General features: G+C 59.4%; 2 protein-coding genes across 2 annotated transcripts in view; one reads left to right on the top strand and one right to left on the bottom strand.

Annotated features, from left to right (window-relative positions):
• CHD3 (chromodomain helicase DNA binding protein 3) overlaps positions 1-5907 on the top strand; it is a gene marked incomplete at its 5' end in the record, with an annotated part of 44935 nt that extends 39028 nt beyond the window's left edge. The window contains 5 exon segments of the mRNA XM_035572137.1: positions 1715-1847; positions 2475-2670; positions 4529-4692; positions 5121-5247; positions 5804-5907. Coding sequence (XP_035428030.1) covers positions 1715-1847; positions 2475-2670; positions 4529-4692; positions 5121-5247; positions 5804-5907 — 724 coding nt within the window.
• Positions 5908-7918: 2011 nt separating this feature from the next.
• LOC118261313 (ADP-ribosylhydrolase ARH1-like) lies at positions 7919-12967 on the bottom strand. Its single transcript, XM_035572138.1, has 7 exons — positions 12957-12967; positions 12639-12862; positions 11756-11854; positions 11565-11670; positions 10813-10892; positions 10537-10720; positions 7919-8291 (listed from the first exon to the last, which is right to left on the bottom strand). The coding sequence occupies exons 1-7, from the start codon at positions 12965-12967 to the stop codon at positions 7919-7921; spliced, it is 1077 nt and encodes a 358-aa protein (XP_035428031.1).
• Positions 12968-27177: the final 14210 nt, after the last annotated feature.

Consider the following 27177-nt stretch of genomic DNA (forward strand, 5'->3'; position numbering starts at 1 on the left):
AGTATGCCCAGATCCACCCCCACAGCACCCTGGGGTGCCCCCAGCATGCCCAGGTCCTCCCAGCAGCACCCTGGGGTGCCCCTGGTACCCCCCAGCATGCCCAGTTCCCCCCCCCCCCAGCACTTCTTAAACTCTCCCAGCACCCTTGGGTGCTCCCCAGTACCTTCCAGGTCCGCCCAGCACCCACAGGTGCTCCCCAGTACTTTGTGGGTGCCCCCAGCACCCCCGGGTGCCCCCCAGCTGCCACCATTCTCCCCGGGGATGGTGGCAGTGGGGCAGTGGCTGCAGGGTGACACCTGGGGGGGGTGGAGAGGGGCGGGTAATGTGGGGACAGCGGTGACACGGGGACAGTGGTGACGTGGGGACAGTGGTGGCAGTGATGGTGACACTGGGGACAGCCCTTAGGGCACAGCCTGGGGGGTGACGTGGGAGCCGAAGGAGGTGTTGGGGACAGAGTGGTGTGGTGACACCGTGACATGGTGACACAGTGACTTGGTGACACGGTGACACCGTGACAGTGACTTGGGGACACAGTGGCATGGTGACGTGGTGACAGCATGACACAGTGACTTGGTGACATGGTGAGACAGTGACTTGGTGACATGGTGACACTGTGACACAGTGACTTGGTGACATGGTGACATGGTGACATCATGACATGGTGACACACTGCCGTGGTGACACAGTGACATGGTGACATGGTGGCTGTCCTTATCACACAGCTCTGGCTCCACGTGCTGGACATGGGATGGTCGGCGGGTACGAGGGGGATGTTGGGGACACGGTGACACGGTGACAGTGACAGGGTTGTGGTGACCTGGTGGTAGTGATGCAGTGACAGTGACATGGTGACGCGGTGATGCAGGGACGTGGTGATGCGGTGACACGGTGGTGCAGTGACAGTGACCTGGTGATGCGGTGATCTGGTGACATGGTGACGCAGTGACATGGTGACACTGTGACACGGTGACATGGTGATGCAATGACATGGTGACACTGTGACACAGTGACATTGTGACACGGTGACATGGTAACACAGTGACACGGTGACGCAGTGACACAGTGATGTGGTGGTGCTGTGATCTGGTGACATGGTGACACAGTGACATGGTGACACTGTGACACAGTGACATTGTGACACGGTGACATGGTAACACAGTGACACGGTGACGCAGTGACACAGTGATGTGGTGGTGCTGTGATCTGGTGACATGGTGACACAGTGACATGGTGACACTGTGACACAGTGACATTGTGACATGGTAGCACAGTGACATGGTGACACGGTGATGCAGTGACATGGTGATGCGGTGACACGGTGACGTGGTGACGTATTGATCTGGTGCCACGGTGATCTGGTGATGTGGTGATCTGGTGATCACGGTGACATGGTGATGCGGTGACACGGTGATGTGACACAGTGATGTGGTGGTGCAGTGGTTGGTGACACGGTGACACAGTGACACGGTGACACAGTAATCTGGTGACGCGGTGACACAGTGACATGGTGAAGCAGTGACACGGTGTCTCAGTGACGTGGTGACACGGTGACGTGGTGACAAAGTGACAAGGGGACAGTGACAGTCCCTAGCACGCGGCCACAGCTCCGTGCGCCAGATGGGGAACAACTTGGGGGGGAAGAGGTTGACGTGGTGACGCAGTGACAATGGTGACATAGTGACACGGTGACGCGGTGACAGTCCTTAGCGCGCAGCCACGGCTACGCGCGCTGGACGGACATCCAGAACGACGGCGCCTTCGGGGTCATCAACGAGCCCTTCAAGGGCGAAGCCTCGAAGGGAAACTTCCTGGAGATGAAGAACAAGTTCCTCGCACGCCGCTTCAAGGTGAGCGCGCGGGGGCCTTGCACGAGGGCCTTGCACCCGCACGGGGGTCTTGCACGAAGGTTGGCCTCGCACGGGGGCTGCTCTGGGGACACGGCTTGTGGGGCTGGCGCACGGGGGCCGTGTTTGCACGCTTGTGCGAGCTTTTTGCACGAAGGCCTCCGCACAAGCGCCAGGCTCGCACGAGGGGCCGGGCACAGCGAGCGTGCACCCAGGCGGTGCTCACACGCATGAGCGCAGAGAGGGCTTGCACGGGGACAGGGCACAAGAGGCAGAGCCCCCACGGGGGGACACGGAGGCCACCGTGGGTGCATGGAGACCACCGGGGGGACGCAGAGGCCACCGGGGTGGTGAGGCCATTGACGAGGCCACCAGGGGGCCATGGAGGCCACCGGGGGGAGCGCAGGGGACACCGGGGTGGCATGGAGGCCACTGGAGGTGCCTGGAGGCCACCGGGGGGACGCGGAGGCCACCAGGGATGCGCGGAGGCCACTGGGGGTGCCCGGAGGCCACCAGGGATGCGTGGAGGCCACCGGGGTGGCGAGGCCGGTGGCGAGGCCGCCTCCCCCCTCCCCCTTTTCTCCCCTTTTCCCCCCCTTTTCCCCCCCCCCCCCCCCCCCCCTCCCGCAGCTCCTGGAGCAGGCGCTGGTGATCGAGGAGCAGCTGCGCCGCGCCGCCTACCTGAACATGACGCAGGACCCCAGCCACCCCGCCATGGCCCTCAACACCCGCTTCGCCGAGGTCGAGTGCCTGGCCGAGAGCCACCAGCACTTGTCCAAGGAGTCGCTGGCGGGCAACAAGCCCGCGAACGCCGTCCTGCACAAGGGTAAGAGGCGGGCGGGCCGGCGCGCCCGGCGCGGACGCCCCGTGTAGCGCCTCGCACCTCTCTGTACCCGCGCTCTCAATCATTAAAGTGGGGTTCTCCTCCCAACCGGCTCCCGGTGTATCCTTGCTCTGCGCGTGCTTTCTGGCGGCCGGGGAGGGCGCGGGGGGGGCGGCGGGGCAGCTGCTGGGAGGCCCCCGAGGGGTTTCCGGGGTGTGAGTAAACCTTGAGTAAGCTCGGAGTAAGGCGGGGCGCGGACGCAGGGCTGCCCGAGGGGCTCCGGGGTGCGCGAGGAGGAGCAGCCGGGTGCTTCTGTTGCATACCGCGGGGCTTTGCGCTAAGATGTATCTGCTTAGTAACTGTAGTGTAAGTCTGGAGGATGCAAGTAGTATGTGCCGTGTACTTCGGGAGTATGTAATGCTTTACCCAGTGTATCTCTCGCGGGGGTATGGAATGAGTATATTCTGAGTAACCCTTGCAGTGGCCAGAGTATCCCTGGTGCATGTAACGAATAAGCCCGGAGTAATTCTGGTGTACAGAGTGGGAGTACCCAGACGGTTCCTGCTTGCATGTAATGCGTAAGCCCAGAGTATCCCTGCAGCATGTACAGGCTTTGCCCAGAGTGCCCCTGGTGCATTTAATGAGTAAGCCTGGAGTACTCTCGGGGCATGTGCTGAGTATGCCCAGAGCATCTCTGGTGTATTTAAGGTCTTTGCCAGCAATATCACTAGAGTAAGCCATGAGTATCATTCATGTAGGCTGCTGTAGCTATGGAGAGGTTCTCAGGGGGATCTGATGAGTATTCCCTGAGTATTCCTTCCCTAAGGGTCCATTAGCAATGTGCCCTCAGGATCTCGTGGCTGAGTAATGATTATCAGTGATGTAGCTGCAGGCTGTCCCGTGAGTCCCTTGGCCTTAGGAGTATGCGAGGAGGATGCCCGGAGTATCTCTGGTAGAAGTAGAATGTATCTGGAGTATCTCTGGTCTATCTGAGGAGTATCTTTGGTGTGCCTAAGGCATAAATCCAGAGTGTCTCGGAGCATTTAAAGAGAATATCCAGAGTGGCTAAGGAGTATACCCTGAGTATCTGTGGTGTATCTAAGGAATATGCCCAGAGTGTCGAAGTAGCATACGCTACCTCAGGTGTCACTAAAGATTATACCTGGAGTAGCTCTGGTGTGTCTAGGGAGGATACCTGGAGTGTCTAAGGAGTATGTATGCCTGGAGTATCTCCAGTGTAGCTAAAGCATGTGCCCCCAGGTGCCCGAGCAGTCTGCCTGGAGTATCTCTGGTGTCTCTAAAAAGTATACACAGAGTATCTCCAGTGTGTCTAAGGTGTATGCCTGGAGTGTGCAAGGAGCACAGCCAGAGCAACTCTGGTGTGTTTAGAGTAAACCCAGAGTGGCTAAAGAGTAAACCTGGAGTGTCCCAGTGTGTCTAGAAAGTATATCCAGAGTAAGTAGCATAATTAGAGCATCTCCAGTGTGACTAAGGAGCATACCTGGAGTATGTACACCCAGAGTACCTCTGGCGTACCCATACCCAGTGTACCTCTGAGTCCTCCCACCCTGGAGCATGCCCCCACTTCCCGCTGGTGCATCCCCCGAGTATCCCTTGAGTAGCTCCCCGCCTTCTCCTCCCTCTCCCCACCCCTCTCCTTGCTCTCACGTGAGTATCTCCACCCCCCTCCCCAAAATAACCCGTGACTATGCTGTGATTAACCTATGAGTAAGCTGCGAGTAACCTATGAGTAACCTATGAGTAAGCTATGAGTAGGCGTGGGGTGGCCCCCCGGCACTGACGGGCCGCCCCCCGCCCCTCTTTCTCTCTCTCTCCCCCCCTTTCGCCCCCCCGGCGCCAGTGCTGAACCAGCTGGAGGAGCTGCTGAGCGACATGAAGGCGGACGTCACCCGCCTCCCCGCCACCCTCTCCCGCATCCCCCCCATCGCCGCCCGCCTCCAGATGTCGGAGCGCAGCATCCTCAGCCGCCTCGCCAGCAAGGGCACCGAGAGCCACCCCCCGCCCGTAAGTCACTGCGTGCCCCCCCCCCCCCCTCCCCCGGGGATGTCTCCCCCTCCCCCTCTCCGCTCCCCCCGTGGGGATGTCCTCCCTTCCTCGGGGTCGTTCCCCTACACACACCCTGACCTCGAGGCCTTGGGGACATCCCTCGGGTGCTGACACCCCCTGCCTTGGAGGGCACCCTGGGGACACCCCCTTGCCTTGGGGACCCCCTCTTGGGGACACCCTCACCCCTTGGATCCCTTGCGGACACCCTGACCCCCCCTCTCGGGGACGCCTGGCCCCCCCCCCCGCCCCCGGGACACCCTCATCCCCTGGGGACACCCTGATCCCTGGGGACACCCTGGGGTGCCCATCCCATGGGGACACCCACCTTGGGGATCCCCAGAGGCAGCAGGGTGGGGGGGGTGACAGCGTTGTCCCCGTGTCCCCAGACCTTCCCGCCGGGGCCCTACGCCACCCCCCAGAGCTATGGGGGCACCTTTGGGACCCCCCCGGCCGGAGCTCTCCCCCCTGGGGGGGCCAACTACAGTCAGATGCCGCCCGGCTCCTTCATCACTGGTGAGCACCCGGACCCTGGGGTCCTTTTTTTTGGGGGTTGGCACCCACATACCTGGGGGGGGCACCCACATACTTTGGGGGGGGCGGCACCCACATACCTGGGTCCTTGGCAGGGGGTACCCGGACTCCTGGGTCCTTTTTTGTGGGGGTGCACCCAGTCCCCTGGGTCCTTCTACTGGGGGGGGGGGGAGCACCCACATACTTTGTGGGGGGGGCACCCACATACCTGGGTCCTTCTGGGGGGGGGATCTGGACCCATGGGTCCTTTTTTTTGGGTGGTGGGGGGGCATCCGGACCCCTGGGTCCTTCTGGGGGGAGCACATGGACCCCTGGGTCCTTTTTTTGGGGGGGGGCACCCACATACCTGGGTTCTCCGGGGGGGCACCCAGGCCCCTGGGAAGGGGGAGGGGACCCCTGGGTCCCTTTGGGGGGGCACCCAGATGCTTGGATCTGGGGGAGTGGGGAGGGACTGGGGTGTTACTGGGGGGACGGGCAGTGTGTGGGGCCCCCCCTTGAATTATGTGTCCCCCCCCCCCCCCCCCCAAACCCCGTGCAGCCGCTGCCAACGGCCCCCCGGTGCTGGTGAAACGGGAGCGCGAGGCCGAAGGGCCAGAGAAGAAGGAGCCGCGCGGGGGCGAAGTCATCTGCATCGACGACTGAGGGGGGGGCTGGCGGGGCCCCCCCTCCCCCCCAGCCCTCCCCCCCCACACCCGGGCCGCCCCCTCCCCCCCTTGGCGACGGCAGGGGCGGGAGGGGGAGGGGGGGAGAGACACTGCTGGAATCGCCTCGTTTCACCCCAAAAGCTGGGGCGGGGCAGCACCCGGCGTGGGGGCGTTTTGGGGGGGGGGGGGGGGGTGACGAGGACCACTGCAACTATAAATATGAATATATATATATATCCCCGGTGGCGGGGGGGGCCCCGGCGTCCGGGTTGGCCCCAGTGTCCCCCCCGAGGTCCCCCGGTGTCCCCAGGGCCCCCCCCACCCCGGGGCTTGGGCACTTGTTTAACCGCAGCAGAATAAAACCCGGTTCCTTGGCTACGGCACCCGGCTCCGCTCGCTGCTCGGGACCGCACCGCGGGGCCACCGGCGCGGTCGTGGGGATGGCCACGGTCATGGTCATGGGTATGGGCCACCAGCGTGGTCATTGGGATGGCCACGGTCATGGTCATGGGGACGGCCACCGGCGTGGTCATCGGGATGGCCACGGTCATGGTCATGGGGACGGATGGTCATGGTCATGGGGACGGCCACCAGTATCATGGTCATGGGTACAGGCCACCAGCGTGGTCATTGGGAAGGCCATAGTCATGGTCATGGGGACGGCCATGGAGGTGGCCACCAGTATGGTCATGGGGATGGCCATGGTTATGGCTACAGGGGCGGCCACCAACGTGGTCGTGGGGACAGCCATGGTCATGGTCATGGGGACAGCAATGGAGACGGCCACCGGCATGGTCGTGGGGCTGGCCACCAGTAGGGTCATGGGTACAGGCCACCGGCGTGGTCATCGGGATGGCCACGGTCATGGTCATGGGGATGGATGGTCACGGTCATGGGACCACAGCCATGGTCATGGCCATGGGGAAGGCCACCAGCATGGTCATGGGGACAGCCACCGGCGTGGTCGTGGGGATGGCCTTGGGGACGGCCACCAGTCCAGTCATGGGGACAGCTACCAATGTGGTTGTGGGGATGGCCACCAGTACGGTACTGGCCATGGCCACCAACATGGTCATGGGGACGGCCAAGGGGCGGCCACCAGCATGGTCATGGAGATGGCCACGGGGACGGCCACCAGCATGGCTGTGGGGATGGCCACGGGGACGGCCACCAGCATGGCCGTGGGGATGGCCACCAGTATGGTCAGGGGGTGGCCGCAAGTATGGTCATGGGCATGGCCATGGTCATGGGGACGGCCACCAGTACAATCATGGGGACGGCCACCAACATGGTCATGGGGATGGCCACCAGGATGGTCAGAGAGATGGCCACCAGCACGGTCAAGGTCAGTGGCCATGGCCACCAACACGGTCTTGGGGACAGCCACCAGCCGTGGCTACCAGTGCCAGCAGGGGGCTGGCCGCCAGCCACGCCCACCCGTGCTGCCATGGAGGTGCCGCGTGGTGGCCACAGCCACCGGTGTCACCCTGGGGGCCCAACGCCCTCTGCACTGGGGGGGGGGGGTGGCCACTGAAGTGACCGGGCCATGGCCACGGTGGCCTCGCGTGGCCCCAGCCCCGTGGTGGCCGCAGTGACACAAAACAAGACACAGGGGGGTGGCAGGGGACACGTTTTTACTGGGGGGGGGGGGGTAGGGGGGGACCAAGGCTTTGCAGGGAGCTTCTGGGGGGGGGGGGGGGGTGTCTCCATCCTTGGAGGGAGCGAAGGCCACCGGGACGTGGCTCTGGTGGCCCCCCAGGGACCCTCCTCAGCCCCCCCTGGACACCAGGAAGGTCCCTGCAGTCCCCAGGGACCCTCCTGAGCACCCCCCAGGACCCTCCTCATCCCCCCAGGACCCTCCAGAGCCCCCCAGGACCCCACACAAGTCCCCAGTACCCCCCCGGACCCGCCCCCCCCCCCCCCCCCCCCCCGATATTTCCTGCTGGGACAAGTGGGTGACACTGAGGACCCAGGGTTTTGGGGGGGGGGGGGGGGGTGGTCAGGGGGGTTCAGGCCCCCCCCCAGGCCAACTCGTGGAGGCGCCGGGCGGCGGCGCTCAGGCGCCCGCGGTACTCGAGGCCGCGGTGCAGCCCGGGGGGCACCGCCGCCAGCCCCCCCAGCAGCCCCCAGCAGCCGGCGGCGATGGTGCCGGTGGAGTCGTTGTCCCCCCCGTGCAGCACCCCGCGGTGACACAGGGTGGCCCAGCACCCGCCGGCCGCCAGCAGCGCCTCCAGGGCCACCATGGGGGCGTCGTGGCCGCTGCGCCCCGGCCACCCCCCCAGCGCCCAGCCCAGGTACTCGGCGTCCCGCTCGGCCGGGGACGGCAGCGCCGGCAGCCGCGGGGGGCCCGAGCCCTCCAGAAGCCCCCGGGACTCCAGGTACCTGCGGGGACAGCGGGGGCAGAGGGGACATTGGGGTCAGAAAGGACATTGGGGTCACCGGGGACACTGGGGTCACTGGGGACACTGGGGTCAGTGGGGTAATGGGGACATCACGGTCAGTGGGGACATTGGGGTCATGGGGTCAGGGTGGTCGGGGGGGGTCACAGGGACACTGGGGTCGGTGGGGACATTGGGGTCATGGGGTCAGGGTGGTCAGGGGGGGTCACAGGGACACTGGGGTCGGTGGGGACATTGGGGTCAGTGGGGTCATGGGGGCATCAGGGTCAGTGGGGACATTGGGGTCACAGGGGTCAGTGGGGTCACAGGGACACCGGGGTCAGTGGGGACATTGGGGTCAGTGGGGTCACAGGGACACTGCGGTCATTGGGGACACCAGGGACATTGGGGTCACCAGGTCATGGGCCCCTAGCAGCCCCCGGGACTTTGGGTACCTGTGGGGTCGCTGGGGACACCGGGGTCATTGGGGTCACCAGGCCATGGATGTCCCTAAGCACTCCCAGTATCCCCAGCAACACCTCCCAGCACTCCCGGTGCCCCCCTTACTAGTGCCACGTGTCCCTGAAGAAGGACCAGTCCACACCATTGTCCCCCATGGCCACCCCAGTGCCCTCCCAGTGCTCCCAGTAACCCCTCCCAGTGCTCCCAGTGCCCCTTCCCAGTGTTCCCAATGCTCCCTGTTTCCCCTCCCAGTGCTCCCAGTGCCCCCTCACCAGCGCCAGGCGTCCCCGAAGAAGGGCCAGGTGATGGCGTTGTCTCCGACAGCCACACCAGTCCCCTCCCAGTGCTCCCAGTAACCTCTCCCAGTGCTCCCAGTGCCCCTTCCCAGTGTTCCCAATGCTCCCTGTTTCCCCTCCCAGTGCTCCCAGTGCCCACTCACCAGCGCCAGGCGTCCCCGAAGAAGGGCCAGGTGATGGCGTTGTCTCCGACGGCCACACCAGTCCCCTCCCAGTGCTCCCAGTAACCCCTCCCAGTGCTCCCAGTGCCCCTTCCCAGTGTTCCCAATGCTCCGTTTCCCCTCCCAGTGCTCCCAGTGCCCCCTCACCAGTGCCAGGCGTCCCCGAAGAAGGGCCAGGTGATGGCGTTGTCTCCGACGGCCACACCAGTCCCCTCCCAGTGCTCCCAGTAACCCCTCCCAGTGCTCCCAGTGCCCCTTCCCAGTGTTCCCAATGCTCCCTGTTTCCCCTCCCAGTGCTCCCAGTGCCCACTCACCGGCGCCAGGCGTCCCCGAAGAAGGGCCAGGTGATGGCGTTGTCTCCGACAGCCACACCAGTCCCCTCCCGGTGCCCCCAGTAACCCCTCCCGGTGCTCCCAGTGCCCCCTCCCAGTGCTCCCAGTGCCCCCTCCCAGTGCTCCCAGCGCTCCCAGCACCCCCTCACCGGCGCCAGGCGTCCGCGAAGAAGGGCCAGGTGATGGCGTTGTCTCCGACGGCCACACCAGTCCCCTCCCGGTGCTCCCAGTAACCCCTCCCGGTGCTCCCAGTGCCCCTTCCCAGTGCTCCCAGTGCCCCTTCCCAGTGTTCCCAATGCTCCATTTCCCCTCCCAGTGCTCCCAGTGCCCCCTCACCAGCGCCAGGCGTCCCCGAAGAAGGGCCAGGTGATGGCGTTGTCTCCGACGGCCACACCAGTCCCCTCCCGGTGCTCCCAGTAACCTCTCCCAGTGCTCCCAGTGCCCCTTCCCAGTGTTCCCAATGCTCCGTTTCCCCTCCCAGTGCTCCCAGTGCCCCCTCACCAGTGCCAGGCGTCCCCGAAGAAGGGCCAGGTGATGGCGTTGTCTCCGACAGCCACACCAGTCCCCTCCCAGTGCTCCCAGTAACCCCTCCCAGTGCTCCCAGTGCCCCTTCCCAGTGTTCCCAATGCTCCGTTTCCCCTCCCAGTGCTCCCAGTGCCCCCTCACCAGCGCCAGGCGTCCCCGAAGAAGGGCCAGGTGATGGCGTTGTCTCCGACGGCCACACCAGTCCCCTCCCAGTGCTCCCAGTAACCCCTCCCAGTGCTCCCAGTGCCCCTTCCCAGTGTTCCCAATGCTCCATTTCCCCTCCCAGTGCTCCCAGTGCCCCCTCACCAGCGCCAGGCGTCCCCGAAGAAGGGCCAGGTGATGGCGTTGTCTCCGACGGCCACACCAGTCCCCTCCCGGTGCTCCCAGTAACCCCTCCCGGTGCTCCCAGTGCCCCCTCCCAGTGCTCCCAGTGCCCCTTCCCAGTGCTCCCAGCGCTCCCAGCACCCCCTCACCGGCGCCAGGCGTCCCCGAAGAAGGGCCAGGCGGCGGCGTTGTCCCCGACGGCCACCCCGGTGCTCTCCACGTAGTCCCACGCCTGGGGCAGCACCCGCAGCAGCTCGGCCCCCCACTTCTCGGGGGGCTCCCCCCGCGCCCCCAGCGCCCCAAAAAGGGCCACGGCCAGCGCCCCCAGGTACCCTGCAGGGATGGGGCGGGGGGGGGGGGGGGGAGTCAGGGGATGAGGGCGGGGGGGTCCCCGGGGGGTCCCCGCGCCCCGGGGTGGCACCCACCGGTGGGGTGGTGGTGGGTCATGCGCCCGCTCTCCACGCTCACCCGGATCAGCGTCGGCAGCTCCCGGGCGTGGGGGTACCTGCGGTGGCCCCGGCCCTGTCTTTGTCCCCGTCCCCACGTCCCTGTCCCTGTCACCCCCTCCCCCAAATCCCACATCCTCATCCCCATCCCTGCCCCCCCCCCATGTCCTTGTCCCTCACCCCCCCCCCCCCCGCCATGTTCCCGTCCTTAATGTCCCATGTCCCCATCCTTGTCACCCCCATGGCCCTGTCCCTGACCCCCCATGTCCCTGTCCCATGTCCCCATCCCTGTCCCCCCATGTCCCAATCCCTGACCCCCCCCATGTCCCTGTCCCCCAGCCCCCTCCATGTTCCCACCCCTAATGTCCCATAATCCCATCCCTGTCCCTCCCCCCCCCATGTCCATGTCTCTGTCCCCCCCCCCACCTCCCTGAACCCCGCCCCATGTCCCCATCCCTGTCACCCCCATGGCCCTGTCCCTGACCCCCCCCATGTCCCCACCCCTGTCCCCACGCCCCCCTGCCATGCCCCCAATGTCCCCATCCCTGTCCCGTGTCCCCATCCCTGTCCTCCCATGCCCCAGACCCCCCCATGTCCCCCCCTATGCCCCCCCCATGCCCCCCATCACCCCCATGTCCCATGTCCCTGACCCCCCCCCCCCCCCCATGTCCCCCCCCGTCCCCATCCCTGTCCTCCCATGTCCCTGACCCCCCCCCCCGTGCCCCCCCCACCTGAGGCCGATGGCCAGGCTGCGCATGGCGGCCCCGCAGCCGGTGCCGGTGGGGTTGAAGGGGATGCGATACCCCTGGGGCTCCCCAGGCCGCAGCTGCGAGGTGCCTGGAGGGGGGGGGGGGGGATTTGGGGTGAGCTCCCCCCCCCCCAACACCTCCCCCCCCCCACCCCAATAACCCCCCCCACGCACCCAGGATGCTGGTGGGCCCCGGCTTGCGCCCCTCCATGTCCCCCATGGCGGCCACGTAGCGGCGAGCCAGCTCCTGCAGGAGGGGCTCCCCCTCCAGGCCTGGGGGGGGAGGGGGGGACAGTGGGGACCCCCCATGAATGGGGGAGAGGGAGATCACCCCCCCCCCCCCAAGGACCCCCCCCCCCCACACCCCCCCAAAAAAAAGAAAAATTGGAGGGGAAGGAGGATCCCGCCCACAATATCCCCAAAATGAGAGGGGACCCACCTGGGCACCCCAAATTGGGGGGGGGGGGAACTGGGGACCCTCCCCCTAAAATAAAGGGAAAAGGATCCCCCCGACCCCCCCCCGCCATGAGTATATTGGGGATCCTCCCCCCCCAAATACCCCCCAGGGACCCTCCAAAGTGGAACTGGGATACAAAGGGGACCCCCCCACACCCCCCCTTACACCACCCCCCAAGGACCTCCCCCCCCCCCCCAGTGTGGCTCTGGGGTACAAAAAGGACCCCCCCCCCCCCCCCCCAAATTGCCCCCCCCCCCCATATGGCTCTGGGGCACAAAAGACACCCCCCTCCCCCTTATCCCCCACAACCCCCCCCAAAATGGGTCTGGGGTACAGAGCGACCCCCACATTACCCCCCAGACCGCCCCCCAAAATGAGTCTGGGGTACACAATGACCCCCCCCTTACCCCCAGCCCCCCCCCCAAATAGGTCTGGTGCACAAAAGGGACCCCCCCCCCCCTTACCCCTCAGACACCCCCCCAAAATGCCTCTGGGTTACAAACGGACCCCCCCTTTACCCCCCCCCCCCCCCCCCCCCCCAAAAATGGGTCTGGGGGTCCCCACGCCCCCCCCCCCCCCCCCCCCCCCCCAACCCGTTACCGGTGGCCAGCCCCTCGGCCGTGGCGAGGTGCAGGACGGTGTCGTCGCTGACGGGCCACTCGGGGGGCTCGAGGACGATGGCTCCGAGCCCCCCCAGCTGGGCCAGCTCGGCGTGGATCTGGGGCCCCGAGGTGCAGTACTCCCAGCGGGACCCCCGGTACCCCAGGGCGTCCCCCACCCCGCTCAGCACCAGGGCGGCCTCGTACGCCTCCACCGAGGGCACCCTAAGGGGTTTTTGGGGGGGGGGGGGGGGCATGGGTGTTGTCACAGAGGGACTTTGGGACCTCCCCCCCCCCAAGCCCCCCGGGGGACACTCACGTCTCCGCCATGGTGGTGGCAGCTGGGGACGCCTGTCACGGGGGGGGGGGGGGGACAGAGCTGGCGGGGGGCCCTTAAGGGAGACGGGGATTTTGGGGAAGGGGGGGGGATAAGGGGGGGGGGGTCATTCAAAGGGGCCTGAAAATGGGAGGGGGGGGGGGTTAATGGGGGCTGGGGTGGACGCTGAGGGGGGGGGGGAGAGAAGGAAGGGGGGGGTCCAGAGGGAACTGGGGGTACCCAAAGGGATTTGGGGGCACTCAAAGGGACTCAGGGGGCACCCAAAGGGATATTGAGGGGGGGGGCACCAAAGGGATATTAAGGGACTTGGGGGGGGGCCCCCAAAGGGATTTGGGGGGGGGGGGGGCACCCAAAGGGACATGAAGGCAGCAACACAGAGGGGGAAAAGAAAAAAAAAAAAGAAGGCATTTCCAAGAAAAAAAAAATATTTCTACCAAATATATTTTTTTTTCATACTGGGATGAGGCAAAAAAATAAAGATTTTTTCCCCCCCCCTCCTCCCCACTCCACAGACCACATGCCACATTTTGGGGCAAGATCCTGCAAAAAAAAATCACCATTTCTCACCCGAGTGGGTCCCACCAGGACGGGGCTGATAACCAGGGTCTGAGACGACCTAAAAATGCTACTTTTTGAGTTAAAAAAATGATAATAATAAATACAATTAGTGGTTGGTGGCGGGCAGCAGGGAGTTAAAAGCTCATCCCTAATTTTCAGCAGCTTAATTAAAAGTCCATCGGCGAAACCCCAGTGCTGGACCCCTGCCAAGCTCTGGGGTTTTGTCTTTTTTTCGGGGGGGGGGGGGCAAAATTGCACCAAATGACCACAGTTCTTTGGTTTTTATTCAGTGTAAACTTGGTAAAAGAAATAAAAAAGAAAACTTAAAATTAAGTAATTAAATAATTAAAAAAGAACCCCCCCCCAAAATGAAACTGAGTCTTTAGAGCCTGAAATAAGGACTTGAATCCTAAAAATGCACCTTTGGGCAGTAAAAATGAGGCTTTGGACCCTAAAAAATAAAGGTCTGGACCTCAAAAGGAGGCTTAGGATTGTAAAAAGAAGTTTTGGGGACCTAAAAATGAGGGTTTAGACTCTCAAAATGATGTTTTTTGTCCCCAAAGAGGAAGCTTTGGATCCCAAAATGAGGCTTTGGGCCCTAAAAATGAGGCTTTGGACCCTGTAAGTACAATTTGGACACTCAAAAATAGGATTTGGACACTGAAAATCTGAACCCGAGACTCAGAAATGACTGTTTGAAACTCAAAAATGGGGGAATTGGACCCTAAAAAACTTCGGACCTTAAAAATAAAGCTTTGGGCCCAAAAAGGGGGGGGGGGGGAGGGGGGTTAGACACCTCAAAATGAGGATCTGAGCCCTAAAAATGGGTGTTTGGATCTTAGGAGAAGGCTTTGGGATCTAAAAATGAGGTTTTGGGCAATAAAAAGAAGAGTTAGGATTCTAAAAATGGGATCTTCGGACCCTAAAATTAGGCTTTAGTTCCTACAAATGTGGGTGTGGACCCTAAAAAGAGGGTTTCATCCCTAAAAGGAAAGTTGGGATGCCAGAAATGAGGCTCCAGGCCCTGAACATGTGAGTTAGGAACCCAAAAATGAGCTGTTTACACTCAAAATGAGGGTTTGAGGCCTAAAGAGGTCGCTTTGGACACAAAACCTCTGCCCACGGCATGCTGGGAGTTGTAGTCACAGCCCTTTTGCCCCGTGGCATGCTGGGAGTTGTAGTCCCGCACCCCATTGCATGCTGGGAGCTGCAGGCCTGCACCCCACAGCATGATGGGAGTTGTAGTCCCCACCCCCCAGCATGCTGGGAGCTAAAATACTGTACCCCGTGGCATGCTGGGAGCTGTAGGCCTCTGCTCCCATGGCATGATGGGAGTTGTAGTCACAGACCCTTCCCCCCAATGCTGGGAGCTGTAGTCCTTTGCCCCCCATGGCATGATGGGAATTGTAGTCACAGTCCTTTGCCCCCATGGCACACTGGGAGCTGCAGTCCTTCACCAAGTGTGTGCTGGGAGCTGCAGGCCTCCCCCCACATGGGATGATGGGAGTTGTAGTCAATATCATTTGCCCCATGGCATTCTGGGAGCTGTAGTCCTGCACCCTGCTGAGAGCTATTGGCCTCTGCCCCCATGGCACCTTGGGAGTTGTAGTCACAGTCCTTCGCCCTGCAGCATGCTGGGAGCTGTAGTCCCTCACCCCAAGGCATGCTGGGAGCTGCAGTCCCTCACCCCACAGCACGCTGGGAGCTGCAGTCCCTCACCCCACAGCTGGCTGCCATGGCCCAGCCCCTGGCCCCCTCCTGAGCCCCCAGGGATGGGCAACGCCGTGTCAGGACGCACGCCGAGAAATCGCTATGTCCGTGTGCCAGCGGGCTGGGGCAGGAAGAAATGGGGAAGAGATGAACCCCACCGACCTGCGGCGAGCCCCCAGGGCTGGGGCAAAGGGTAGAGCAAAGGACGTGCGGGCCTGCAGGGCTGTGGACCCCAAGGTGACACGCGATTGCCAGCACCCCTTGCTCCTGAGGCCCCAGGTGTCAGCTCACACGTCCCTGCATCACTGGTCAGGGGCCAAACCTCTGCCTCGGCCATGCTCTGGGTCCGGTTGTGCATTAGGATCAGATTAAAATGGAAGACGAAGACGACGAAGATGGAAGACGAAGACGACAAAGATGAAGAAGATGAAGGAAGAAGACGAATATGACAAAGACAGAAGATGACGAAGGAAGAATATGAAGACAAAGATGGAAGACAAAGATGATGATGAAGATAACAAAGGAAGAAGTAGTGTAAGAAGAAGATGAAGAAGTACGCACAGCCAGGCGTGGGGCATCAACCACCTCTCCTGGAAGCCTGTTCCGGCATCCGACCCCCCCCACGATGAAGAAATTTGTCCTCGTGTCCCATCTGAACCTCCCCTGGTGTTGCTTTGTGCCATTCCCATGTCCTACCATTGGTTCCTGTGAAAGGCCAGCAGAAACAGGGACCTCCAGGCTTTCATCTCCCACGGTACCACACCGTGATCCCTATCGCACACAGACAACTCTCGCAGCTGGCTGAACTCCCGGAAGGGAGGTGGACAGGAGGACAACATCTGCTGCGGGGGGCGTTAGCAAGGGTGGTGCAAAGGGAGATGCTCCAGAGCTGGACTCTACACGAGGAAGCGATGAGGCTGGCCTCCTTCCTCTTTGTACAAGCCATTGCAAGGAGGGCCTTCATCCTGAAGGCTGCGTCGCCATCCTGCTGGGCCTCCACGACCACGTTCTTCTCACCTGGACGATACATCAAACAGCCGTTTGGTGGAGGACCACCACAGCCAAAACACGGGGAGCTCCAGGGGGCTCTGGTTACTCTGGAGGCCGTGCAGAGGCTGTGCACAGCCGATGTTGGTTCCTGCCCCCTCTTTAAAACCTCCCTCTTCCCCCTAGGAAGAACGACAGCGGAAGTGCTGATTACAAGTTTATTGAGACAAGAGTTAGAGCAGATCGTACTGCACGTACCTATTCATGGGATTACTGGCTCCAAATGCATCCAACGGATCCCAGAAGGGAAAAGGAAGCAGGGAGAAAGAGGGGCGGTGATGTTGAGTAAACGACCTCCAAATGAAAACCAACCACCAAATGGGTCAAAAAACGTTAACAAAAGAAAACCAACCATCAAACGGGTCCAAAAACATTACCAAAAGAAAAACGACCACTGAACAGGTCCAAAAACATTAACAGACAGAAAACCAATGACTAAATAGGTCCAAAAATATTACCAAAAGAAAAGTGACCACTAAAATGAGTCCAAAAATGTTAACAAGAAGAAAACCAATCAATAAATGGCTCCAAAAACATTAACAAAAAGAAAACCGACCACCAAACGGGTCCAAAAACATTACCAAAAGCAAACCAACCGCCCCCAGGAACGGGCTCAGAAGGTGACTGATGAAATAAAGGAAGATCAGCAGACAAAGCATTACAGACCGACCGTGACCTGCATTCCCCATGCGCATTTTCCTTTTCTTTGGGGCAGAAAAGCTGCAGTGCGCAGAGCTTCCAGGTCCCCAGGAGGGGGAGGGCTGCCAGGTGGCACCTCCTCCCTCTGTGATGGTGAATTTAAAATACAAAGCCTAATTTTAGGGTCCAAACCGTATTTGAGAGTCCAAAACCTCCAGTTGGAGACCAAACCTCCCTTTTCAGTGTCCAAACCCTAATTTCTGTAGACCTAAACCTCCCTTTTTAGTGTCCAAACCCTCCTTTAAGTGTTCAAACACCCATTTTGTGGGGCTGAAGCCTAATTCTTAGAACCCAAAGTCTCATTTTTCTGGTCTAAACATTAATTCTGAAAGACCAAAGTCTCAGTTTGAGGGTCTAAAGCCACCAGTTTGGGTCCAAATCTGTTTTTTTAGGGCCCAAAGCCTCTTCTGCTGGTCCACAGCATATTTACAGGGGCCAAATTCTCTTCTCCAGAGCCCCAGGCTCAGTTTGGGCCAGTTGTCCCAGCAGAGTCCTCTCCCAGCTTCTCGCCCCAAGGCCTCGACGCAGTTCAAGCCCCAAGTTCATGGCCAAACCAAGAGCAGTGAGCATTTCTCTCACTTCTACGATGCTACGATTCTGTGACTTCTACGATTTCTACAGTTCTGGGATTCTATGATTTCTATGATTCTACAGTTCTATTTCTACGATTCTTTTCTGACTTCCGCAATCCTACAGTTTCTACAGTCCTAAAATTCTTTTCTGATTTCTACGATTCTATGATTCCAAGTTCTACAATTCTATGATTCCAGTTTCTACAGTTCTTACAATTCTACAACTTCTACGATTACCCACAACTCTTTGATGTCCTCCTCCCAGCACAGAGGTGCTTGGGCAGGCAGCGGGCGCTTGGTGCCGGCGTCACTGCGGGCAACAGCCAGCACTGGCCGTGTCACCGTGATGTCACAGATATCACTGTGACATGACCGTATAAAAGAGGCTGTGCCTGCGACAGCGGTACAGAGACGTTCGGGCAGGATGAGCTCCCAGGTGGCTGTTGCCAGCAAGGAGCAACCTGCTTGCACGAGGCGTACCACGTTAGGCTTCCCAGAGAGCAGCGCGATGGAGCACATCTCCGCGATGCCAGGTGTCACTGACCAAGGTACGGGCACCCCCAGCACCGCAGGAGTGTGGCTGACCCCCGTGTCTGGGGCTTTCCGTGGGGGGGACCCGGCTCTGCGGTCACCTCCGGGGAGTCTCTGTTTGGGGCCGGAGATGTGATGGCTCTTTTCATCTGCCACCAAAACGCGGGGCTGGGGGTGCTGGGAGGGTGGCAGCCACCAGACGCAGAGCGTGACCTGATTTTCTTTGCCTTCCAGATCAAAAATCTGTCTGGGATGCAGTGTCTGTCTACATCCAGGAGCACCTCCAGCTGCGCCAGGTGGGTTGGCACCCACGTCGCCCTTGTTCCCCTCCTCAAAAGCAGGAAACTCACCCCAAAAGGCCCCACCCAGGAACCAATAGGTATCGCACAAGTGCGGTGTTGCTTGTGGTAGGTGGTGTGGTATCTCAGGGCTGATCCCAGTCGCTGGAAGCCCCTGGATCCCCTCAGCCTGGCTCCCAACAGCGGGAAGGGCACAGCAGGACCTGAAGCACCGTCCCTGGATGGGACCACCTCCAGATGATCCTTAACCTTCGGCCCTTCCGTTCTCTTCCACGTGCAGGGCGTCCGAATTCCCGCTCTTGGCTGCTTTGACGTTGTTTCCAAACGGGTCGAGGATGGGAACAAGTCCCTGACGGTGCAGTGGCCCACGTTTCGCCTGGCCAGGAACCTCGTCGTTGCCCACAACCTCACAAACGACAAGGAGTACCTGCCAGGTAAGAGGGTGCATGAATCCCTTGCTGCATGGATGTTCCCCTCCCTGGATCTCAGATGCTTCTCAGAAGTAAAGTGTCCCCTGCACGGAGCAGGTCCCAAACCGAAGCCTTTCTGGGCGATGACTGCAATGAGCAGCACCTGGGGAACACGCGGGGAAGGGCCGCTGGTGACCGACTCCATCCCTCTTGTTTGGTTTTCCAGGCCATAAGGAGCTGGAACCCCTCAAATTTGGTGAGGTGGCTGCTGCTGCCTCCGTGTCCTGGAAGAAGGTGGAGGGCTGCATCCGAAGCACCACATCCCTCATCTCTCACTGCCTGGGGAAGGGCGAGAACATCGCCCTCGTCCTGAAGGACATGGGGGTGCTCCTCATCGAAGGCACGAGGGTGGAAATCAAGTTCTATTACAACTTCTTGGAGAGCCTGTCACCAAAGGGGAGCCTTCAGAAGGCTGTTTTCAAGGTGAGGGTTTTGTTTTCCCCACGGCCTGGGCAGCCTCACAAGGGTGCAGTAGCAATGCCTGCCCTTGGCCCACCCGTACCTCTTGGGTTGGATCTCTTGGCCAACCTCTTGGGGTGGCCAAGAGCTGCGGTCCTGCCGGCTCCCGCTGCCCTGGGCTCCTCCGGGACCGAGTGCCTCGGCCAGGCAGAGGACATTTGCCATCTCCATGCTCCTCCACTGCAGGACCCCCAGCTGATGGACATGGTGGTGTCGCGGCTGGAACCCGTGGCCTCCCTGACCTTCTCTGGCCGCGTCATCGTCTTTCCCGAGTGAGTATGTTTGCGGCTGTGGCCGCTGCTCCTGTTCGGTAGCGTTTGCTCCTTGCACCCATGGGTGCCCAGCCAGTGAGGTGGATCTGACCTGACAGATGGAGGAACTGAGGCAACGCCTCCTTCCCATCGAGGCCTGGGCTTCTTTGCAGGGCGACCCCTCTTCCCAGGACAGTCCTTGGGGATGGGGCCTTTACGGCAACGCGAAAACGTCTCCCTGAGCGGGTGAGCGTGGGGAGTGGTGGTGCCCTGGGTCACGCCGATCTCTTCTTTTTCCAGCTTTAAAATGGACAAAGTGCCCCAACTATCACCCAGAGAGCGTCTCAAGGCCCGCAGGGACAACAGGCAGGAGAAAGAACGGGCTGTGTTGTCGTCTCCCAGCCAAGGTAAGAGACGCAAAGCGGCTGCTGGCTCCTCTTGTGCCACAGCTTCATGCCAGCTCAGCACAGCCTCTCGTCTCCGGGCCTCCAAAATGGAGCCCCCGTGTGTGATGTGCCCAAGGTGCCCGGCCCTGGGTGCTGCAGGAGGTCGGGGATCTGGAACACCCCCTAAAATTGGCTGTACCCAGCTCCTCTGTCCCAGAACTTGGCCCCAAAACCATGTCATGGCCTAAAAATGAGCCGGGTGAGGCTGGTGCCAAAGAGGGCCAAGGCACCTGGAGATGGAGGCTGTGAGGGGAGCACAGCGGCCTCTGGGACACCACAGGAGGAGGCCTCAGCACCCGCCGTGTCCCGGGTACAGCAGAATCACAGAAATGTTCTTCTGACATCTCTCCTTCCCGATTCCAGAGAAACTTCCTGAATTGCCACCCTTCCCGGGCACCTTGACCATCGTTTTTAAAGAAAAAGGGCAACCCTGGAAGAGGAGGGCCGAGCAGAAGAAGCCTTTGTTCAGGTGAGGCTGGAGGCTCCGGGAGGGGGGGGGGATGACGCCGCGGGGAGCCCCCCACTTCTCAGGGCTGGCCCCTCTGTTTGGGGTCTGCAGCCACGGGCGCTGCATGGGGGGGGGGTACAAGATGGGGCCCCAAAGATGTGGTGCAGGTGGATGAATTCTTTTCTCTTTGTCCTTTCAGCAGGCTGCCAGTGATCCCCGAGCTGCCTCATGCCGAAAATGAGCCTTTGAGCGACCAACTGCAGGAAGACACAGCGCCCAAAAAAGAGCCCAAAACAACGCCCAAAATAGAGCCCAAAACAACGCCCAAAAAAGAGCCCAAAACAACGCCCAAAAAAGAGCCCAAAAAAGAGCCCAAAACAGCGCCCAAAGACCAGGCGCAAGACCGGGGCCGGGCGAAGGCTGCGAAATCTGCAAAACCTCAGAAGAGCAAAGGCCAAAAACCAGCAAAAGCCCCTCCTGAAGTCAGGAAGCCATCCATCCTGGAAGCCCTGCCACAGACGGAGCGAGTGAAGCGCCCTGAATCTCAGAAAGCCCCAGGCCCGCTACAAACACCCATCGTTTCCATGCTGTCCTTGTCAAACTCAGAGGGCAGCAGGGTTCAGGAGCCCAGCGACGACAGAGGCAGATTCCAGCTAGGGAGGTCCAGCTCCCAAAGACTGATGAAGTTACGGGCTGAGAAGTTCTGGTCCGTGCTTCCAGACCGTCCGAAGATGGAAGCATCTAATTCCAAGGCCAGCCCCAGCCCGCCCAAGGAGCCCAGCTACCCCTCTGTTTTTGGGCCACTGACACACAAGGGGGCCAGGTCTATGCAGCTTCAACCGCCAAAGTTTGTTCCCAGACCCCCTACGCCATGGCCCAGTCCATGGTGACCCGAGCTTTGCCCGGAGTTGCAAGAACGCCGTCAGAGGTGGCAAAACAGGTGCGTGATCCACATCCGTGTTCTTCTGGGGGGCTCAAGCCTTGGAGGAAAGTAGTTACGGGGACAGCGGGGTCTCTCCAAAGAGATCTCAGTTTTGAGCCGTGGGTTGGCTCCTCCATCGCTAGACTCAAGTCCCTCAATTTCTCTTCTGTTGCCACGCAGACACACCAGGCCACATTAGTTGTCAGCATTTAGAAGGCCTAACAAAGCAGGAGGCTGCTCTTGGCCAGAGAGGAGAGTGTGTGTTTGCAGCTGGGTGCTGGTTTCCAGGCCTGGTGGGAAGAGAGGGGCTTTTTGGGTGGGCCTGGCAGAGCTGAACCCTGCTGCTGGCCGGGGTCTGGTGATGGGGTAAACGGCGGGAGGGAAATGGCGGCGTTGCCCTCGGTGTTGTGGCCTGAAGCCATGCCCGGGGTCCGCATGTGGGCAAAGAGCCCTAAAAACCTGTAGCTTTTTTTGCTCAGAGTCTCACTTGTTTTACAGAAATCCATCTGACAGCGGACCGCGAGATATTGGAGAAAAACATAACAAACTCTTGCCAAAGACGACCAACTCCTCGTTTGTCCACGACGCGGTCTCACCAGACCAAGGATGAAGGTTTTCCAGCTGTGGCTCTGCAGTCAGCCCAAACTTCTGCTGGGAGCGGGACCATCACGGGGATGTTACCAGCTGAAGGACTTTCTTCATGGCCTCCATGGCAAGGAACCTCCCCTTGCTGGGGCAACAGATGGGAAGCGGGCCCTCAGAGCAACGTGGAGAAAACCTGCACATCCCTGGAGGGGAAAGGAGAGGATGCGACGGCAGCTGGGGAGAAAAAGAGAGCACCATTTCCATCCTGCTGGCTTATGTTTTCAAAACGGAACCTGCAAATTAAAATGATTTTTCAAAATGTTTCTTCTTGTAGAGTAAAATTCTGTACAGAAATTGCACCACTTAAGACTGATTTTGGTTTTGAGGATGATTCCATTGATCAAGAATTTCAACTTTTGATGGTTAGCATTGTTTGGATAAATGCTCATCGGTGGCTTTTGATGGCAAATTGCACGTTTTGATGGTCAGCTTAGTCCAAGTACTGAATGCTTCTGCCCTGGAGACCCGCATCTGAAAACACCCAGCAAAGAATCAGATAACGTTTGCTGGTAACACTCTAACCTTGCTTACCTTTACGTCTTCCCTCGAGATTTCTCTCTGTATTTTTTTTCCTGGACCTTCTCATATTTCTTTTTGCTCTTTCTGTTTCTTGACCGTGTTTTCGCAGGCCTCTTCACCCTTTCTGTGTGGTTTTTACTCATAAACCACGAGGGAACGGGCAGAGTTGAGGGCACAAATCTTTTCTGCGCCTATTTCCAGGGTGCTGCCAACCCACGGCACCAGTCTGCTCGGTGGTCGCTCACGCCATGCGCGCCAGTGGCTTTATTAACAATCCCCCTGAGGCCTACTGTCATCATTTTGCCTCGACTCCCCCAAAATCCTCATCCCAGTGGTGGAAGGCTCTCTCAACCACCTCTTGTTGCAGGGGAGGAGGAGTAGCGGCTGTTGGAGGAGCTCTATTTCTCCCACCTCAGTTCTCCTAGCAAAGCTCTTTCTCTGTGCTGGTTTCTCCCCCTTCTGCCGTGGCAGTGCCCACTCCTGCCTTGTCCTGGTTGTTCTCTGCTCTGAGAGATGGAGCAAGGATGTTTTCCTGAGCTGCTGCCATTGCTGTTTCCCTCACGGTGGCAAGGGCTCTTTGTTCTTCAGCGTCTCCTACTCCTCACTGTCCAAGCGTGCTCCCTTCCTGCTGTAGTGCTGAGGGGAGAGTTCGGAGAGCCGGGTGGTTTGTGATATCTCCCCTGCATCTTTTCTTCACATCCTCAATCTCTCAGTCCCTGGATGCCTCCAGAAAACGGACTGTTCAGCGCTACGCACAGCTTCATCACTCGAAAGCTCTCTCTATCTTGGGATTCAGCACCTTCACGAGGCCAAACCATCGTGCCTGGAGAAACAACGGTCAGAGTGGAGTTCCTGCAACCTCCTCCTGGCGCCAGTGCCCTTCTGGCACGTTCTAGGAGCACTTTGCAGGACGAGCAGAGGACTCTACCAGCGCTACACGCTGGAAATGAGATCCTGGTCTTCCTGCCCTGGCTGCTCCTGTCGGAGCAGAAGCTCATCTTTACACCCTCTCAGACCTCCGTAACTCCTCTTCTCACTGCTGGCCAGTTCGGGAGAGCAGACCGGGAGCAATTTACTCAGGCACCAAGCGATGGGAGAGAATAAAGGACCTGCAAATCACAGAGAGGACAGAGACCAAGGTCAGCAGCAGGAGAGGGGGCGTATTCTGCCCACCACCTACTCGTTGTTACCTGCAGAGGAAATAGGCCTGCCAATGGAGAACCGTCTGTGCCACAAGAGCGGAATGCAGCTCGTGCAGCCTCCTGCAAAGAAAGGAGAGCGGTGCCTTTGAGTAACTGCAGGGTTTCTGAAAATAAAAGATACCACACCCCTGGAGAACAACACACCGACACAAATCAAAGCCAAGACCCTCTCCCTGAGAACAGTGCTTAGCAGGAGCACCCGTATTGAAGTTTCTCCTCATTATCACCAGTTTTACAGTCAGAAATAAAGGTGATGTTTACCTTTATAGAGCAGTGATCGTCTCCTGCCTGACACCTGAATATTTCCTGCATCAGAACGGGACGTAAGGAACAGAGCGGTGCTTCTCCAGCTGCTGCACAACCCGCAATGCTTTGCCACTGTGAAGTAAAGAGCAGTGTGTAAATTGGTGTCCCGAGGCATTAGTCACTGCCCAGGTCATGGAACACAGCGAGCCTGCTACGACAGGGTTACCTGAAACATCATAGAAGGACCAGAGCCCAGTCTCTTGCTCTCCACATGCTACTGCATCAGCACCACGAAGGAGATGGGCATCTCGTTTTGGGGGTGTGCGCGCGTGTCTATGTACTGGGGCGACTTCCAGGCTGCAAAACATTTAAAAAGTCAACCTAAGATCTCCCCCCTATTTAAAGGACAATTTCTCTTTATTATTAAGAACTTTTAGCGTGATCGGTTTGATAATATTAGAGTGAATTCTCTCTTTTTTGCCAACAAACCACCTCGGTGCAATGCTTGCTATCACCACCAGGAGCACAAACCACCTCCTGATCGCACTCACCCTACACCCAACGAGACAGTATTCCAAGACCACTCCTCACTATGGGAGGGGGAATTTATTATTTATTACTATTTAATTTATTAATTTATTATTTATTATTTAACCCATTATTTCCCATTTACGTCCCGTTAAGTACGGGAACAGAGGCGTACTTTGAGGCAAAAGCAGCACAAGCAGCTCCTGGGGCTTTCCACGAGGCACTTGACTTTACCAGTCAGCAATATCCTGCCATGATGCAGACCCGTCAGTGAGCAGGGCACGAGGCTTCTCGTTTTCTGCTAATTTCTTGTATATTGGCGCCTCTTCAGCACGTGTCACCTCCTCCTCTGGTGAGGATATTCCCAAATCTTCGTCTTTCGGTCAGTCCACGATCACTTCCAAGATTCCTAGGAGGACTGGTGTTTCTTATTTGAGCCTGCTGTGCTATCAGTGTGACCCATTTACTCCACACAACACCACTGCATGTCCAGAGGGGACCTTTCCCTTGAACATCCAGCTCAACACCTGCAGCCGGGGTGCCAGGAGGAGCCGTGCTGCAGCACCAACCACTCCCGAAGAAGCTCGGACCCCTTCATATGCTGCCAGTATCTTTTTTTTTTTGGTTGGTTTCAGATCCTCTTCATCCCAGACTCCAAAATCCTTGGGGCTGACCTCAAATCTCCCCCGGTGCTTTCTGCCAGAGGCTCCAGGTGGGGCCATTCTCCCTGCCTCTGGTGTAAAGCACATTTTTTTATTTTTTTTTAAACCTTTTGTCCTACCTGAACTAGCCCAAGGGCTACTGCGTGAACGATCTCCTGCTTAATTCGCTCAAAGGCTTCTCGTTGCTCGGGTTCCTGATTGGAATTGTTCTTTTGGGTCACTTGGTAGAGAAGGCTACAAATCATACCACAATTTAGATTAGAGGTGAGGAAGAAATTCTTCACTCAGAGGGTGGTGAGGCACTGGGACAGGTTTCCCAGAGAGGCTGTGGATGCCCCATCCCTGGAGGTGTTCAGGGCCAAGCTGGATGAGGCCCTGGGCAACCTGACCTTGTTGGTGGCATCCCTGCCTATGGCAGGGGTTGGAAATCTTTGAGGTCCCTTCCAACCCAAGCCATTCTATGATTCTGTGATTGACTCAGTACAGAGAAATGGGAGCCCTGCCCGTCCTGTCTGATAACGGGGCAGAAAAGCGATTCTCGTGCCCAGCTCTTTTGTTTTTCTCTGATAGAAGAAACCACACTGCTGGGAAGAAGCACATCTCCCCAGCCGAGGGCGGCTGTTGCACCGGGGATTACCTGTTTGTTGTCGGCTTGTTTCCCTGCAGGCTCCTTCTGGAGCCCCAGGGACATCTCGAGGGGCAGAGAAAGCAATCCCGAGCCAGAGGGAAGCCGCAGCGCTGCAGAGATGAGCGGCTCCTCCGCATGGCGAGGCTGGGGGCTCTGCCTGCAGGGGACACAGGCAGAGGAGATAAAAGAGAGAAAAGAGAGAGGTTAAGGGAAGAGGAGAGGAGACGTCGCGTCTTTCGACGTGGTAGGTCTGCGGCAGCAGAGCAGGGCACGAGTATCCCGCAGCACAGATGGGAAAAGTTTTGTTTCTTTGTGGTGGAGAAGGGCACGGTCCAGAGCAGCATCAGAGGGGTTGGCTGAAAAGCGAGGAGTTTTTTTTAGGGTCTCTGCTTTCCCTTCCCTGCCCCACAGGGATGGAAACGGAGCGGTTGGTTTAAGACAGGAGCCTCCTAGGGCATCGCACTGAGAGCACGACGCAGCTCCTAGGTTCTGCTCAGCCCACGGCCAGCACCAGCACCGCCACTGTGCTCCCCTCAGGGTCAATTCAAGTCAAGGAAGAGTTGGTTGGAGGCTGGAGCCTCCGCCACCAGCAGGAAGCCATTGACATTTCCCCTCCTCGTGGCCCTGCTGCCCTTCTTCTTTCTCCCACCCCTTATGGGGTTGGGGATTCAGCTGCATGGAAGAAAGGCACCCAAGCACCCTCCTGACCCGGGGGCTTTGTGCTGAGAGCTGAGCTCTCCTTTGGGTATGACGAGGCAGGGCGAGGAGACTGGAGCTGGGTGCTTTGAGCCCAGATTCCTACACTCTCGGCACCATCCAGGTTCTTTTTTGGGGGGACATATGAGCGCAGTCCCCCTCCGGCTCCAACCCGTGCAGTATGGGGCGGCCAGGCAGCTCTCCTCGCACCTTTCCTCTCGGGACCCACAGAATTCCATGCGGAGTGCACAATGCCAGGATTTCTGCCCGAAAATCCTCCGCAGCTGAGGTGGGGGGTACCAGAAGAGAACACAACAGAAACCACCACCACCGACAACAAAAAACGCAGGGCTGCTCTGCAGTCGGCTGGAGTGGGAGCAACCACGCTGGGAAGCAATTTGGCGCCAGGATCTAACCCAAGAGCACCCCGCGTTCCTATTTACCCATGGCTGTAGGGCAGCGCCAGCTCTTCCACCGTGTCCCCCGATCTAAGTGGGATTCCTGGAAGGAACCATCCAGAAATCATGAAAGGGACCTGCTGAAGGTCTTCTGAAATGGGGAGAGGTAGCCCGGGCTGGTTTTTCTAGTGGGTTTTGCTCCCAGAGGTGTTTTCTAACTTTCTGCTGTCGTTCTGTCTTTGGGCAGGTCGCTGTGCCCAGAAGCAG

This window comes from Cygnus atratus, unplaced genomic scaffold, assembly GCF_013377495.2.
Source record: "Cygnus atratus isolate AKBS03 ecotype Queensland, Australia unplaced genomic scaffold, CAtr_DNAZoo_HiC_assembly HiC_scaffold_52, whole genome shotgun sequence".
NCBI lineage: Eukaryota > Metazoa > Chordata > Aves > Anseriformes > Anatidae > Cygnus > Cygnus atratus.